The 17509-nt window shown below is 34.0% G+C and overlaps 2 protein-coding genes across 2 annotated transcripts; both read left to right on the top strand.

The window, feature by feature from the left end:
* On the top strand, positions 1-932 carry LOC140184255 (protein MAIN-LIKE 2-like). Its single transcript, XM_072234573.1, has 3 exons — positions 1-554; positions 648-753; positions 825-932. Exons 1-3 carry the CDS (start codon positions 1-3, stop codon positions 930-932), a joined length of 768 nt encoding a protein of 255 aa, XP_072090674.1.
* Positions 933-2197: 1265 nt separating this feature from the next.
* Positions 2198-6760, top strand: LOC112797709 (cationic amino acid transporter 9, chloroplastic). The gene is made up of 8 exons (XM_025840779.3): positions 2198-2994; positions 3565-3971; positions 4073-4249; positions 4623-4847; positions 4935-5111; positions 5441-5668; positions 5985-6074; positions 6206-6760. The coding sequence occupies exons 1-8, from the start codon at positions 2751-2753 to the stop codon at positions 6347-6349; spliced, it is 1692 nt and encodes a 563-aa protein (XP_025696564.1). The 5' UTR covers positions 2198-2750; the 3' UTR covers positions 6350-6760.
* The last annotated feature ends 10749 nt before the right edge of the window (positions 6761-17509 follow it).

The raw sequence follows: 17509 nt of genomic DNA on the forward strand, positions 1-17509 counted from the left end.
ATGAGACTCACATTCTATTTTTCGGTTGGTGAGTGTGCTGTGATCCTGGAGGACGTGGTGATAATTCTTGGTCTTCTGACGAATGGTCTGCCAGTTACAGGACCGACACTCAATAGTTATGAGACGTTAGAGGCTAAATGCTTGGATCAGTTTGGTGTTGCACCTAGGAAGGCAGACTGTAGAGGAAGTTTCATCAAGCTGACATGGTTTCGAGGATTGAAGGATCGTTTAGTGTTGGCTGATGATATTTACATTCAGAGATACATGAAGTGCCATATAATGTTATTGTTTGGGACCGTTATGTTTGGAGATAAGTCTGGAGCAGCGCTGCACTGGAAGTTTCTACCATTACTCCGTAATTTTGCTGGGATCATACAGTTTAGTTGGGGATTGGCATGCCTGGCACACCTGTATAGAGCATTGTGTAGGACAACTCGTGTCGACTGTAAAGAAATTGATGGTCCACTAACACTTTTGCTTACTTGGGCTTGGATCCATCTACCATTTCTTGCGCTGATTCCTGGCAATCCTCTACTCTTTCCGATTGCAAACAGGTAAATTTAATTACTATATGCTTTGAAAAAGTGTAGCACGCTGTTTTTTTAATTTGATTGATAAAAGTTAATTAAGAAATTGTCTGATGTCAGGTGGCGTAACTGGGAGCGTGCTGATCGTCCCTATAGATATCGTAGTCTTGCTCACTTTAGGAGAGCATTGAATGATCTGGAAGAAGGACAGTATAAACAACGTTCAGTATAATAACTGGGTTAAAGAATAACTGTAATAGTAACTATCATACCGATATTGACGATAAGCTTCTGTAGATACGGAGCTTTGAACTTCCTCAAGAAGTTGGACTCTATGTGTCTGATACAAAACATGCGGAATGCTTTGAGAGGAGACCAAACTCCGTTACTACGAGTAATAGCTGATCTGATGGAATCGTGCCGATTGGAGATAAGACTCACACCATCACGTATCACAACATGTTGTCGCAAGTTATTAAGAAAAAAGTGCCAAGTCTCAGATATCTATCCCTCAGTTTTGGGTTGGGTATATATATATAAACCTAAATCGGACCGTCCGACCGCTTTTTTCATGATTCAAATTTTTTTGACCACTCAAGTCGGGCAATCCGATTAGTGGAAAGGCCCACCAAAAAAAAATTGGAAACATAGAAATTGGTGGGTCCGATTTCATTGTCCAGCCAAATTTTTGTCTTCAAATAGCTTTGAAATCGGTTGGTCCGATTTTTTTGGACCACAACAATTTTACCATCCATGCATGAAATTGATGGGTCCAATTTCTTTACAAACAGACATCTTTCAACCACAAATCAAATAGTCTAATTTGTGTTCCCTTTCAACTGTAAAAAATTGAACGGTCCAATTTTTTTCAGACCTAACTACTGTCACAACAGTGTAAAACTCTCCTAAATTCCATAACTCTGACGTTACACCAAACTTGGTCTCATATGCAACAAAATTAGCCATTATTTGAATCAATCAAACAACCAGTACTAATTTATGTATACTTATAATGATTATAAAAAAACCATTTTTAATAAAATAAACTAAATTTTATGTTTTTAGTTTTATAAAAAAATAACAAATATATATTATAAACAAATAATAAGATAATCAAACTTAAAATATCTGACAGAAGAAAAAAGTGTCTTCAAATAATAATAATAATAATAATAATTAATAATAATAATAATAATAGTTGTCTACTTAAACGCATTGTAAACTAATTTAACCGCAACTTGATATGTAACTAATAGTTTAGAAAACATTTCAAATGTACCGGGAGTATCGGTGTACCAGTTATTTTAACCGTTGATTTAAATTATAAAAAATATATATAATATATATTAATTAAAATCAATCGTTAAAATAACTGGTGCACCGGTGTTCTCCAGTGCACTTGAAATGTATCCAATAGTTTAACGTGAAATCAAGCTTTAAATAACTTAATATTATTAGGACATGTATTTTTATTTTATATCGACAATTATTTCATATTATTAAATTATTTTAGTATATAATGGGTTTTGAGGCAAGTCAAACTTAGATATTTGTATGTATGTATCTAATATCTACGTATGGAGATCCACAACCACAACCACAGGAAGATTATCACATGTCACGCTTTTGGACTCCATGCTAACTGGTTAACTTGGATTCAACCTGGTCCCATGTCACACCATTTTTTCTTTTCAAACAACGCAGCTACAAAGTATTCATTTCTGTAGTAATTAAAATTTAGACTACGCGAACAAATGTTTTAAAATTATTTTCAGGTTAATTTTTTTTAACAAAGTTAATATGTATTATTGTAGGTTTAAAATAGTAAGAGAAATTAATTATCTTAAATACCATACATATCATAATTAATTAATTAAAGGTATTATAGAAGAAGTCACTGATTTAAATTCAATATAAAATTTAGTTATTCATTATAACAGTAATGTTATTGTTGATTAACTATAACTTGTTCAATTTTTATGAATTTTTTAATTGAATACTAGAAATTTAGAGTTTTATTTTCCTTTTAATTTTGTTATATTTTTGTTTACCCACAAACAATTTATTTCCAATAAAAAAACTGGGTTTCAGACTCGTTGACGTTTTTTTTGGTTTGTTCTTACCGTGCCGTACTTTTCTTTTCTTCATCAATGCGTTCATTAATCATTTCGATGTTTGTCACTCTAAATCCAAAAGCTTTCTCTCTCCTCTTCTCCATTCACTATGGGAACTGGTGGTGGCGCACCTTCCTCCTCCTCCGCCTCTTCCGGCTGGTCCGGTTTCTGGTCGTCGGCGCTCCGATCAAAGCGCCTTGTCTCTCCGGCGGAGAAGGCGGCCGCTGAAAGCAACGGCCGGGGACTCTCCCGCCGCCTTGGAGTCCTCGACCTAGTCCTCCTCGGGATCGGTGCTTCCATCGGCGCCGGCATATTCGTCGTCACCGGTACCGTCGCCCGTGACGCTGGACCCGGTATGCCTTCCAATTTTAACTTTTATTATTTATTTGATGTTGCTGAGCTTGTTGCTTTCTTATGAAACGCTAAAAAATTGAAACAATAGCTGTTTGAAATTTCATCTAGCTTTTAGTGATTACTATTATTATGGCACACACCTATTTATGAAGTTCACTTGACAATAGTTTGATTTGAGCTGTGATAGATTCATCCTAAGTTTTTTATTTGTGTTTATTGGTTCAAACATGCAAGAGAAAGTTCCATAATACAATGTTCATCAATTATCATTTTAGAGGCTTGGTGCATTCATCAACTGAATCCGGATACTGTTTGTATCTAGATACATTTAGTTATGAATGTACTGAAATTCCAAAGCTGACAGATATTGCGAATTAGGAGGAGTAGCACTTCTTTTTGGGGATTGGGAGGGTATATTGGAGGTTCAAGTTCTAGGGTAGGGGGAGGAGGATTGGCGGTGTAGCTTAGTATTGGTCTTTGAATATCATAATATTTGGAAGTGAGGCCTGGTCTTGGATGTAAGGTTTATCTTGTAGTGGCCTTATTCAATGTTTGCTTTTGTAATGCAGGAGTAACAATCAGTTTTATACTTGCCGGAGCATCATGCGTTGTAAATGCACTCTGTTATGCCGAGCTAGCTTCTCGTTTCCCTGCTGTTGTCGGAGGAGCGTATCTATACACATACACGGCCTTTAATGAGATCACTGCTTTCCTTGTTTTTGCACAATTAATGCTTGACTATCATATTGGAGCAGCTAGCATAGCAAGAAGCCTGGCAAGCTATGTGGTGTCAATTCTAGAGCTCTTCCCTGTGTTGAAGGATAACATTCCAGACTGGATTGGACATGGTCAGAACATTGGGGAAGTTCTGTCCATCAATGTCTTGGCTCCAATTCTCCTAATTCTTCTCACTCTGATTCTTTGCTGGGGTGTTGGAGAATCTTCGGCTGTGAATGCATTCATGACAGTGACCAAGGTTCCTTTCCATCTTACCAGTTACCACATTATATATTAAGCCGTGTTAATCTTTGGGTTAGAATGAGAAGAGAATCAGAAATTATTTACTGTTTGTTGCAGATAGTCATTGTTATAGTTGTCGTTCTTGTTGGAGCTTTTGAGGTTGATGTTTCTAACTGGTCTCCCTTTGCTCCGAATGGCATAAAAAGCATATTTACTGGAGCTACTGTAGTCTTCTTTGCTTATGTTGGATTTGATGCAGTTGCCAATTCTGCCGAAGAATCTAAGAGACCGCAGGTATTTTATCTTGTGACTCGAAAATTGCTCCAGTGAGTTGTGAATTTGCTAGATGTCATATCTTTTACCGGATGTAGAGGCATTAGATTGTATGTATTTGATTTTGTTTTAAATAGTTGCTGCCACTGTTGCTTTAATGCTTTATTACTACTATGACTAATACGAATAATCATTGATATCATCATTGCCAATAAGAACAGGTCATTTTGTAAATGTGCTTGTACTGCTGTATATCTGTGTAACAAAGCTACCATCACAGAATAATATATGCATCTGCTGCAACTAATTGAAAGTCTTGTATTCCATTCAAAGTTTTTCTCCTCTTCTATTCTCATAAATCAATTCACCAACGATTATCTTTGTGATATTTCAGCGGGATTTGCCAATAGGCATAATTGGAAGCCTCTTAGTATGTATTGCATTGTATATTGGAGTATGCTTAGTTATTACGGGGATGGTCCCATACATGTATCTTGGAGAAGATGCTCCTTTGGCTGAAGCTTTTACATCAAAAGGATTAAAATTTGTATCTGTTCTGATTAGTATTGGTGCCATTGCTGGACTTACAACAACACTCCTTGTTGGTCTCTACGTTCAGGTGAATCACTTTTGAATTATGATGTAGCTGATTGAAGTGCTTTGAGGCAAGTGCTAATTTAAGTGATTGGATGTTTTTGATGAGCAGTCTCGGTTGTATCTCGGGCTTGGCAGGGATGGTTTACTACCCTCGATATTTGCCAGAGTTAACTCCAAACGGCACACTCCTATTCATTCACAGGTCTGGGTTGGATGTGTTGCCAGTGTTTTGGCTGGACTATTGAATGTAACAATGCTTTCACACATTCTCTCTGTTGGTACACTGGTAAGTGTTCTAATTTGTTGGTCCTGAGAGTGTGAACCAAATCAGTGTATGAATGTTTTGTTAAAGGAAATTTCTTTGGTACAAAGTGAAGTTGGGTAAAGAGGGAATATTGTAATTGAATTTGTGAGGAGAGTGTGCTATTTCTTTTTTTTTTTATTTTTTCTCCTCCATCGTTAAAAAAACAATTTGCACTCTTCATTGAAAGTTGCTTTGCATCATAGAACACTTTGTTAAATTGTTACATATGTCTATAACTAAGGAAAAGTGTAATTTTGCTCAGTGGTCTATGCTAGTTAATACACTTCATCCCATATTTTCTCTTATTTCAGACTGGCTACTCAGTTGTCTCGGCATGTGTTGTAGTACTTCGGTGGAAAGATAGGACAAATAGTCAATTATCAATTTCAGCTAAGCAGGAGGGTGTAATTTGCCTCGTTGCTATTGCTGCTTGTGGATTCGCTACTGGGCTCTTATTCCGTTATGATGCTTCGCCTATTTTTATGATTCTAGCTATACTTGTTGCAGTAGGTGCTTCTGCTGCTCTTCTTATCCGCCAGGTGCTTGCTCTTTTGGAATATATTTTATTAATAGTCTGAGACAGTGTTTCGATAAAATTTTGTTTTAGTTGTTGGGGGAAAGGAACCTGGAATTATGTGTTGTGTTGTTTCCTGCAAATACAACGAAGTTACAAACATAATTTCGGCGGAATGTGTCAAGCTCCCCAAAAAGAAAAAGCAATGTAACGGTCACGAGTTATACTTCTTGGTCTTCATAATATTAGAAATTTTGAAATTCACTCATGTGTTTGTTGTATTTAGATGTTCTGTTTTTCCTCCCATTAATTCTGTTTCGCTCTATTGTTTTCTATCCCAGGCTTATTCAGATGCACCAGGATTTTCTTGCCCTGGAGTTCCCCTTCTGCCATGCCTTTGCATCTTTTTTAATATATTCTTATTTGCTCAGGTATGCCTCATGAAGCCATGATGTTTCTGAAAAGTCAGTAAAATTAAAATATCACCTCTATGAAAAGGTTATAGTTGATTATTTTATGTACTAAAACTGGCATATAATTGATGCATTTCTTCCATTTACAGTTACATCATGAAGCGTGGGTGAGATTTGTGGTTCTAAGTCTTGTCATGGTTGGTGTTTATGCCATCTATGGCCAGTATCATGCTGATCCCAATGCAGCAGATACCATCATGTATCACCGGGCACCAGAGGATGAAGCTCAATGAGTCTTAGGAGAACTTTGGGTTGGTGCTAATGTTGTATCTATCACTTTCTTTGACTTTTTCCCTCTTGGGATAGATTCTTGGGTGCTCCCAAAACAACAAAAAAATTTATGGTCCGATCCATTTAGTGTTCGACACTTAGTTTTATAGGTCATTATTGTCTGCAATCATAAGTAGATTTTTTTTTTTGCAATTGGTGAAGTGTCGAACATGTAACAGAGTAGAGCACCAACTATTTCTTTCTTTTGACTGCGGATGTAACCAATGAATGTAGCAAATCATGAAAGGAATGCCCACTTTATATAAATGAATATGTGGGTAAAGTTTGTAATAAGAATCTCCAATGTATAAGGTGCACTTCTACTAGCGTTAGTGTAATTCAATCAATGTAACAGTTAGAAAGATTACTCATAAGCTTGTCTCTCTTAATCTGCAATTGAAACATTACTATTTTGGTGAAATATATAGTCATGAACATATGAATATATGATGATTGAGGAGTTAGGGAAATAATTGAATTAGCAGAAGAGTTGTTTATTTTATTAACAAGAATTTTATTTGTTTGCGCTCTTGTGATTTATTTGAAGAGAGCCACTAATATGCCTTTTGATTAATGGTAATGATGCTCTTGGATGATCACAAGAATGAGTACAAATAAAACGTTCAACTAAGTTTCTGGAATTTCAGATGCCCTTGCTTTTGTTGATGCATTCTTTGACAAAACCTTTTCAAGATCTCTAAACAAATTTATCTCTTCTCTCTAAGAGACTAACTTGTAAGTTCCGTCAGATCCTTTAAATCACTTCATTCTGCTAATCATTTGCTCCCTCTTTTTCTTAGTCAACATAGTAATTAAACACTTCAAAAGCTGCTAAAACCTATGACTACTTTCTTTTTTCTTTATTGTTATTTGTCTAGATTTGATTAATATATTTTAGAGCCATATGGTGTGGGGGACAGTAATTTTGAAGAAGAAGAAGAAGAATGGATGATGGTCAAATTTGAGAGGGATAAAAATAAATTAAAGAAAGATTGGGACAGACAAATTTTTAACCATAAAAAGCAAAACATGTTTGTGTTTGTGTCCTTCGGAGGTATGCCTAAGTGCTCCTCTTCTTCATCTTTCTTTGATTTTAGTATATCTTTTTTAACTAAACCAACCAAATAATTACTATTAATTTATATATAATTACATTATAACGGTTATTGAAGAATATTTTAGTCAAATAAATTATTTTAAATTTACAAAAATAAAAAGGGAGAGAGTTGCCTAGACATCTTATAAAAAAATTATTTTTTTCTAAAAAATTTTAAACAAATCTAATGTTGTCTTGCCGATAAATTTGACACGAATAATTAATGGAATGAATGACGTAGACATTAACAATGTTATTAATTAAGTCATATCTTCTTATTCCTATATATTAGAGAAATATAACCAAAATTTTCTTATAATATAACAATTCCTCTTCTCCTTTTCCTTCTTATAAAAAAATCCAAATATTAGCAATTAATCAACAACGCTCTATAATCAGAGGAAAAGCTTTTACATGATGATCGTTGGTAGATCAATTTTACTTATATATTAAAATTAGATGTTATTGGCTCTTCAATATGTTAATTATTTGTATCAAAGTTAACAGTGAGATAATATTGAATCTGTTTAAAAAATTTTTAGACTAAAATATAATGTTTAAAATATTAGAGACTAAATTAAATTTTGACTCAAATTCAAAAATGTTATTTTCACATCCATTTGATAAATGACCAAATTAAAAATTGAGTCAAGTGTTATAAATACTCTAATTGTAACAATTATTGCTAATGGTGCATATGTTTCAAAATACTGAAAATAGTCAATTTCTTTCTTTTGTGCAAATCGGTTAGCAACTAACCATGCTTCGAACTTATCCATAGTTCCCTTAACTTTCAATTTTTTGAAAAAAAAAATCTTTTAAAACCGATAGCCTTTGAAATTTATTGTGATAAGATCAAATGAGGTGAATGACCATCATTTAATATAGGCGATTCACATTCTCAAAAGAGATAAATTTAATGAGAATTGAAAATGTTACCTCTTTTGTGCCTATGAATACATGTAATGAAGTAAAGGGGTTACACCCAGAAACAATAAAACACCATTTTCTCTCTTTATACACTATTAATAGTTTTTCTCTCTCTCTTTTCATTACTACTATTAAATATATGAATCATCCTTATTGAGCTAATTATATTAATGTTAGAGTCTTCTGTTTATACATCTTTAGTTTATATATCGTCTTTATTTATTCTACAACATGTTATCAGTACGAGACTTTGATCAAATTTTAGAAAGACTCCAGGTAACAAATTTTTATTATGTCGAAACTCTCTCATCTTGAATTTAATTCTCTTGATATATCTGGAAACAACTATTTATCATGGATACTAGATGCTAAAATCCATCTTGATTCAATAGATCTTGGAGATACCATTAAGGCTGAAAATAATGTATCCCAAAAGGATAAAGCCAAAGCCATGATTTTCCTTAATCGTCATCTTGACGTTTGATTGAAAAATGAATATCTCACATTAAAATATCATGTAGATCTGTAGAAAGACTTTGAAAAAAGGTACAATAATAAAAAAACGGTGATACTTCCTCAAGTCCGATATGTTAGAAAAAATTTTCTCAACCTTCTATGCCTCAAATGTGCTCCTTCAGCAGCAGTATCGAAAAAAAAGATTTAAAAAATATTCTGAGTTAATTTTTTGCCTTCTTGTTACTGAACGCAATAATGAGTTACTTTTAAGAAATCATGAAGCGTGCCTAGCTGGTGCCGCCCCATTTCCTAAAGTAAATGTGGCAAATCATAACCCCAGAAGAGGTAAATGGCAAAGTTTTGATAACAAGAAAAATTATGGAAGAAAAAAGAAGAATTATATTCACAAGAAAGGATCTCACCAGAAGTGGGATAAAGAAAGAAACAATAGACAAAGTAAATCAATTGAGGATAATTGCTTCCATTGTGGTGGAAAGGACCGTTGGTCTCGTACCTGTCGTACCCCAAGCACCTAGTTGATCTTTATCAAACATTCTTGAAAAATGATGACAAAGAAAAGGAAACAAATTTTGTTTCAAATGATGAAAATTCCACCACTCATTATGATGTATCTGATTTCTTTGAGGATCCTGAAGGAAATATTGGCTATTTGATCAATGATGAAATAGTTTAATATGTGTCTTTGTTAAGTATTCATGTAAATAAATAATGTAAGAAACTTCTTTTTAAGTTTTATACATTTGAATTTCAAAATTACTGAATGAGCTAATAATAATAAAATTTTTAGTATATACTATACTTCTTAGAAAAATATTTTCAATCAAAAAAATAATTTTATGTGCATATACTTCTCTCATTTTATTATTATTATTTGTCTTTGAAGAGAATGGCAAAGACATATAATAAAGATGTTTGCCTTACGGATAGTGCAAGTTTGCACACCATTCTCAAAAGTAATATATATTTTACACATCTTGTGCCAAAAGAAGAATATGTTAATACTATTATTGACTCGGGCAATGTGATAGAAGGCTCCGGAAGAGCTATAATTTTATTTTTCGGAGGAACAAAATTTATAATAAATAATGCACTATTATCTACCAAGTCTCTTAGGAACTTGTTGAGTTTTAAATATATTCGCCGAAATCGATATCATATTGAAACTATGAATGAGGAAAATCATGAGTACTTATGTATCACAACTCATGATTTAAATAAAAGGGTTATAATAGAAAAGTTACCCTCACTTTTATCTAGGTTATATTATACCAAGATTAGTGCAATTGAATCACATGCCATTGCAAACCAGAAGTTTACTAGTTCAAATAAATTTATTTGGCACGATCGATTGGGTCATCCGGGAACAACCATGGTGAGGAAAATTATTGAAAACTCACATGGACATTCATTAAAGAACCAGAAGATTCTTAAATCTAGTGAATTTTGTTGTGCTGTATGTTTTCAAGGAAAGTTAATTTTAAAGCCATCACCAGTAAAGATTGGATTTGAGTCCCCTGAATGTCTAGAAAGGATTCAAGGCGATATATGTGGACCTATTCATCCACCATGTGGATCTTTTAGATATTTTATGGTCCTAATAGACGCATCTTTGAGATGGTCACATATGTGCTTATTGTCTTCTCGCAACCTGGCGTTTGCGAGATTACTGTCTCAAATTATTCGATTAAAAGCACAATTTCCAGAAAATCCAATCAAAGCAATTTGTCTTGATAATGCTGGTGAATTTACTTCCCAAGCATTTGATGCTTATTGTATGACTAATGGAATAAGTGTTGAACATCCAGTAGCTTATGTTCACACACAAAATGGGTTAGTAGAATCATTTATTAACCGCCTCCAATTAATTGCTAGACCCTTACTTATGAGAACAAATCTCCCAACGTCGGCTTGGGACATGCTATTTTACATGCCGCATCACTTATTCGTTTGAGGCCAACGAGTTATCATCAGTTCTCTCCTATGCAATTAGCTTTTAGCCAGCAGCCAAATGTTTCCCATTTAAAAATATTCAGGTGTGCGATATATGTTCTCATTGCACCACCTAATCGCACCAAAATGGGACCCCAAAGAAAATTGGGGATATATGTTGGATATGATTCTCCCTCTATAGTGAGGTATTTTGAGATACAAACTGTAGATGTATTTAAAGCCCGATTTGCAGATTATCATTTTGATGAATCAAAATTTTCAATATTAGCGGGAGAGAATAAGCTTCCTGAAAAGGAACTTAATTGGAAAGCATCATGTTTGAGGCATTTGGATCCTCGATCAGGACAATGTGAACTAGAAGTTCAAAAGATTATACATTTGCAAAGAATAGAAAATGAATTGCCTGATACATTTTTCGATACAAAGAGGATAACCAAATCTTATATACCAGCAGAAAATGCCCCAATTCGAATTGAGGTCCTAGTTGGACAAATAGCCACTGAAGCAAATTAACGCCAGAAGCGTGGCAGGCCTGTCGGTTCCAAAGACAAAAATTTTCGAAAAAGAAAAGAAGTAAATACTATTCTTATTGAAAAATACATAGTAAAGACACCTGCAATTGTCCAAAATTCTGATATAGTTTTAACGCCAGAAGATGTTCAGATACTTGAAAATTGTGAAAATGACGAGATCTCGATAATTTATGTCTTTACAGGAGAGAAATGGGACCGAAATAAGACAATTGTCAATGAAATATTTGCATATAATGTGGCATTAAATATCATGCATGAAAGTAAGGATCTTGAGCCAAGATCAGTCAAAGAATGCCAAAAAGGAATGATTGGCCAAAATGAAAAGAAGCGATGAAGATTGAGTTAGACTCACTTGTAAAATGTGATGTTTTTGGACCTGTAGTCCGTACACCAGAAGATGTAAAACCTGTTGGATATCGATGGGTATTTGTGAAAAAACGTAATGAGAAAAATGAAGTTGTACGCTACAAAGCTCGACTTGTCGCACAATATTTTTTTACAGAGACCCGGTATAGATTATGAAGAAACGTATTCCCTTGTAGTGGATGCGATAACATTGCGTTATTTGGTCAGTTTATCCACATATCATAAACTACATATGCATTTAATGGATGTGGTAACAACATACTTATACGACTCATTATATCGTGATATCTATATGAAAGTCCCTGAAGGACTGAAGATATCTAAGCTATCCAATGAATATTCACATGGATTATACTCAGTTAAATTGCAAAGATCTTTATATGATCTAAAGCAATCTGGACGAATGTGGTATAATCGTCTTACTGACTATCTGACTAAAAATGGATTTAAGAATGATAATATCTGCCCATGTGTCTTCATAGAAAAGTTACATCTATATTCATTATAATTGCTATGTATGTTGATGATTTAAATATTATTGGGACTCCTGAAGAGATTTCAACAATTATAAAAACTCTAAAAGAAGAGTTTGAGATGAAAGATCTTGGAAGGACTAAATTGTGTCTCGGCCTGCAGATCGAGCATATAAAAAATGGGATCTTTATTCATCAAACGACATACACAAAGAAGATCTTAAAAAAATTTTATATGGATAAGTCACATCCCTTGAGTACCCAAATGATCGTAAGATCTTTGGATGTGGAAAAGGATCAGTTCCGTCTTAAGGAAGAAAATGAAGATATCCTTGGTCTTGAAGTACCATATCTTAGTGCTATTGGAGCGCTAATGTATCTTGCTAATAATACACGATCTGATATATCATTTGCTGTGAATTTACTAGCAAGATATAGTTCCTCTCCAACCAGAAGACATTGAAATGGAATCAAACAAATCTTTCGATATTTTCATGGAACGGTTGATTTGGGGTTGTTTTCTCCCTATGGATCCAAATCACAATTAGTTGGCTATGCAGATGCTGGATACTTGTCTGATCCACATAAAGAGAGATCTCAAACAGGATACCTATTCACATATGGTGGTACAGCAATATCATGGAGGTCCACAAAACAGACGATAGCAGCAACCTCCTCTAATCATGCTGAAATACACGCGATACATGAAGCTAATCGTGAGTGTTTTGGCTTAGGAGTTTGATCTAATATATTATGTCATCATGTGGATTGATTGATCAAGAGATAGCTCCAACTATCCTGTTTAAAGATAATACAGCATGCATTGCTCAACTTAAGGGCGGATATATCAAAGGCGTTAGAACAAAGCATATTTCTCCCAAATTCTTCTTTACTAATGATCTTCAAAATCAAGGGACAATTGATATCCAACAGATCCGCTCAAGTGATAATCTGACAGATTTATTCACAAAGTCACTCTCAAAATTCTCTTTTGAAAGATTGATATATCATATTGGGATGCGCCGATTTCGAGACATTAAATGATGTCGACAAGAGGGGGAGACTGTACTCTTTTTTCCTTGGTAATGTTTTTTCCCATTGGGTTTTTTTTGACAAGGTTTTTAATGTGGCAGTCTCCATCACAAAAAATATTATACTCTTTATTTTTTCACTAAAGTTTTTTTCATTAGGTTTTCTTTAGTAAGGTTTTAATGAGACACATTCCTAAATGGTCATTCAATGGGGAGTATTGTGATAAGATCAAATGAGGTGAATGACCATCATTTAATATGGGCGACTCACATTCTCAAGAGAGATGAATTTAATGAGAGTTGAAAATGTTACCTCTTGTGTGCCTATAAATAGATGTATTGAGGCAAAGGGGTCGTTACACACATAGAAGTAATAAAACACCATTCTCTCTTTTTATACACTATTAATAGTTTTTCTCTCTCTTTCTTTTCGTTACTACAATTAAATATATGAATCATCTTTATTGAGCTAATTATATTAATGTTAAAGTGTTCTATTTATACTTCTGTAATTTATATATCGTCTTTATTTATTCTACAACAAAACTCACTCATTTCCATACGTTGTTCTTTATTATTGAGTTCATTTCATCGTGTATTGTTTTTTTCTGAAAAACTAAATCTTAAGACCTTATTACTTCTTCCTAGCTCTCAAAATTGCCTTTCATAGGAAGGCATTGGATGCACTACTATCTATTGAGTATTGACTCTCTTATCCTTTTTACAAAGAACATGAAAAATTTTTTCCATACATCTTATTTCATACTCTTGATTTTTTTTAGATTCCAAACTTTCTATTGTATTTTCAATCGAATTATTTTTTACATTATCTTTTACTTTTAAATGAATTTTATTTTTGGATTTTAGAGTTAGATTAAATCTATTATCTAAAAAAAATACATCTTAATTTAATTATTGTATTAACAAAATATGATTCATTACACTTAATAACTACAAATTTAAAATGAAAAATGGGATACCTTCTCTTTTTTTTCTGCCATTTTTTTTCTCAAGCAAGCAGACCTTTCATGTGGAGCCCAAATTTAATATTTCAATTTTCAACCACCAGTTATGGAAGGGTATTAAAGGCTCTCATTAATGAAGGGAACACTAGAAATCACACTATATAGTATATAATATACCTATAAACTATAAAGCAAATAATTAATGTATATTGCCATCAACCACGAGTTGTATGTGAAAGAAATGAAGACTTCGTAGACATATTGTTGGTTAGACAAGTGGACTAGAGAAAGGAAAAAGAAAGGAGTAGACATCCACAAAAATAGATGTGTTACATTTTGGTTCATACAAAAAATGGGACAGAAAACATCTAAAAATAAATGTGTATCTATTTAAGCGTAAGCGGCAACAGAGTTAAACGGAGAGTAAATTTGTTATTTGCAAAAAAAAATGGTAGTTTTTGGTAAATTTCTAAAATACCAGGAGTGAATTAGAAATACAAAAACATTAGTGATTTATTTTTTTTATTTTAAAAATTATGAATTTTCTGTGGGCGATTTACTAGAGAAAGGAAAAAAAAGAGACATTCACAAAAAAAAAATAAATTATTATTTTTATCTATAAAGTTTTAAGGTACTATGACAAAGACTGATATGACAAAGACTGATGAGAGATTGTGATTCAATATTATGTTTGTTGGTTCAGAGACTGATACTAAAATTTCAGTATTTTAGTACCTCCAAAAAGTGAGAACACAGAGGACTGAAATTTTTAGAGATGGAAACTGAAACTTTAATAACATTTTATACCTAAAATACCCTCATTTCAATTAATTAATTCTAATTTTATCCTTTGTACAAATTAAATTAGAACTTCATTCTTGTTTCAATTTCTGTCTCTCATTTTGCATCAAACAAAATACTGAGATTTATTTCAGTCTCTGTATCTCAGTCTCAATCTTTCAGTCTCTATCTCTCTACCAAACGCTACCTAAATGCTAATAAATTTACTCACAAAACAATAAAATTGAAGTTGTATTTATGAAAGATGGTTCTATACAACAAAACTATTCAAATCTTAAAAAACTACCCAAAATTCTAAATTACCCTTCTTAATCTAACCTAACCCACCCCAATCCCTAACCCTTTACCACCATTAAAATTCTTCTTCTCCAACCCTTATTCACATCTACCACAACCGCCAATGCCATTGTCACCACAACCACCACTGTTGTCGCTTCCTTTTCTTTATCATCAGCACCATCCTCTCTTTTTTCGTCGATAAAACTTTAGGTTCTTTGAAAATTCCTCCTCAAAGAGAAAAAAATCGAAGACAAAGCTCGCAGATAAAATTGGATCTAATGTGGTTGGGTACCATGAGATAAAATGCTCACTTCTATAGCTGATTTTGCTCGGAATAATCTCAACAAAGGTGAAGAAGTACCTCTAAATAAAAATTCCTGAAAGTATTAACGTGCTCAAGATACTTGAGCCCTAGCTACAAGAAGAAGAGGTAGTTTGAGATCAAAGAGGAGCTTTTGGAGGCTATTGAGATGCTTTGGACAGGTCTGATAGTTGATACCGTTGAGAAATTGGCCGCTGTGGGATAGGAGGTGGATAAGGAGCAGCTGGCGTTGACGAGAGCTCCCACCCCAATTGCTCTTTCATCGTCGTCTGCTACTCTCTCCGCCATGAAATTCTCTTTCTCTTCGACTCTACCCTCCTCCTCCCTCCTACTGTTCTCTACTACAATTTCCTATCGTTGGAGTCAGTCATGGCCTTGTTTACATCATCACCGTCCACCATTGTCACTCCCTCGCCATCTGCAATCCTTCGCGTGCACCATTGTCACTCCCTCGTCATCTGTAATCTTTCTCTTTGTCCCTATTTGGTTTCTTGTAACCCTGCTATTACCATTCTTTCTACATTGTCACTGTTACCATCTCTTTTGATCTTCTCAATCAAGATTACAAGGTTGTTAGCATGGCTACCACTTCCATCAATGTGTGCCACATTTGCACGTGCTGGAATTCCTCGAATACATGTGCCTTGTCGTCCGTAGCCTTTGTCACAATCTCTTCCTTCATTTCTCGATCGATCGCCCCACTATTCTGGATATCCCACAATCTGAAAGCATCCTTTAACATCACGCCCACTTTTGCCACAGTTAGAGCATATTGTTGATTTTTGGCTATGATCTCCTCATCCTTTCGTCCTGTTCCCTGCCTGCATTACGAGTCCCACAACCAACCCTCTTTCTTCTGATGTCTTAGCAATCATTTTCACTCTCTCTTCTTGGACTAGCATTGCGTATACACGATTCAGCAATGACAAAGGATTTGTTGCTAGGATATTTGATCGCACTGTTTCGTAACTCGCATCATCTAGACCCATCAAAAATTGGTGGACTCTCTCTTCTTCTCTTCGCTTCTCAAGTTGAGGACCAATCCCACACTTACATCTACCACACGTGCATTTGGGAATTTGTTCATACTGTGCTAATTCATCCCACAATACTTCAACTTCCCATAATACGCCATCATGGTCATTCCTTCTTGCTTGCATCTTGTCAGATCTGACTTCAATTGTTGTATTCGTGGTTCGTTCACAGCAGAAAATCGTTCTTTGATATCTTTTGCGTGTTCTCAACATAGGCAACGGTTGACCATAGGCTTGCTTCGATCGTGTTCAAGATCAGGTGCATCTTTTTCTAGTTCCGTGAGAGTTCCATCGATAAATTTCCATTTCCTCCGAGCTCGAAGAGATATTTTCACTGCTTTAGCCCATTCTTCATAATTTTTCCATGCAGCTACACTTGTGTGATTACATTTCTTAGGTTGTCACTCACATTAAGGTCATACGACGAGTAAATTTTTTTAGTTTCTTTTTTTGAAGCCTCTAATTTATTTGCAGAGTTCTTTTCTAATTTTACTGCCATAATTATGCAACCTAGGTTCTTTTTGTGTTTGTCGATATTAGAATCGCTCTAATATCATATATATATCATATCAATAATATTTTTATATATATCTAAATTATCCATTAATAGAAAACAAAATTTTCAAAGACGAATTTCGTAACTTTTTTATTTCAAATTTTTGGGATAATAGATTTATCAGAGCTTAATTGTTTTTTTTTTTAATTTAAAAACACAAAATAGGAGGGTGATCTCATTTTTTTTGAGAGAAAAGAGGAAGAGAGGGAAACTTACCAGAAAAGAAAATTAAAGAGTTCCTAAAAAAAATTGTCCATAATTCATATGCACATTATGAGTAATGTTAAATTTAGTTACCAAAAATGACTTA

The sequence above is a fragment of the Arachis hypogaea genome, chromosome 4, assembly GCF_003086295.3.
Source record: "Arachis hypogaea cultivar Tifrunner chromosome 4, arahy.Tifrunner.gnm2.J5K5, whole genome shotgun sequence".
Lineage (NCBI taxonomy): Eukaryota > Viridiplantae > Streptophyta > Magnoliopsida > Fabales > Fabaceae > Arachis > Arachis hypogaea.

Bases quoted from the DNA above. Each gene is read 5' to 3' on its own strand.
- LOC140184255 (XM_072234573.1), top strand. From the start codon at position 1: ATGAGACTCACATTCTATTTTTCGGTTGGTGAGTGTGCTGTGATCCTG. The intron at 555-647 runs GTAAATTTAATT...GTCTGATGTCAG, and splicing joins CTCTTTCCGATTGCAAACAG to GTGGCGTAACTGGGAGCGTG. The intron at 754-824 runs GTATAATAACTG...AAGCTTCTGTAG, and splicing joins GACAGTATAAACAACGTTCA to ATACGGAGCTTTGAACTTCC.
- LOC112797709 (XM_025840779.3), top strand. From the start codon at position 2,751: ATGGGAACTGGTGGTGGCGCACCTTCCTCCTCCTCCGCCTCTTCCGGC. The intron at 2,995-3,564 runs GTATGCCTTCCA...TTTGTAATGCAG, and splicing joins CGCCCGTGACGCTGGACCCG to GAGTAACAATCAGTTTTATA. The intron at 5,112-5,440 runs GTAAGTGTTCTA...CTCTTATTTCAG, and splicing joins TTCTCTCTGTTGGTACACTG to ACTGGCTACTCAGTTGTCTC.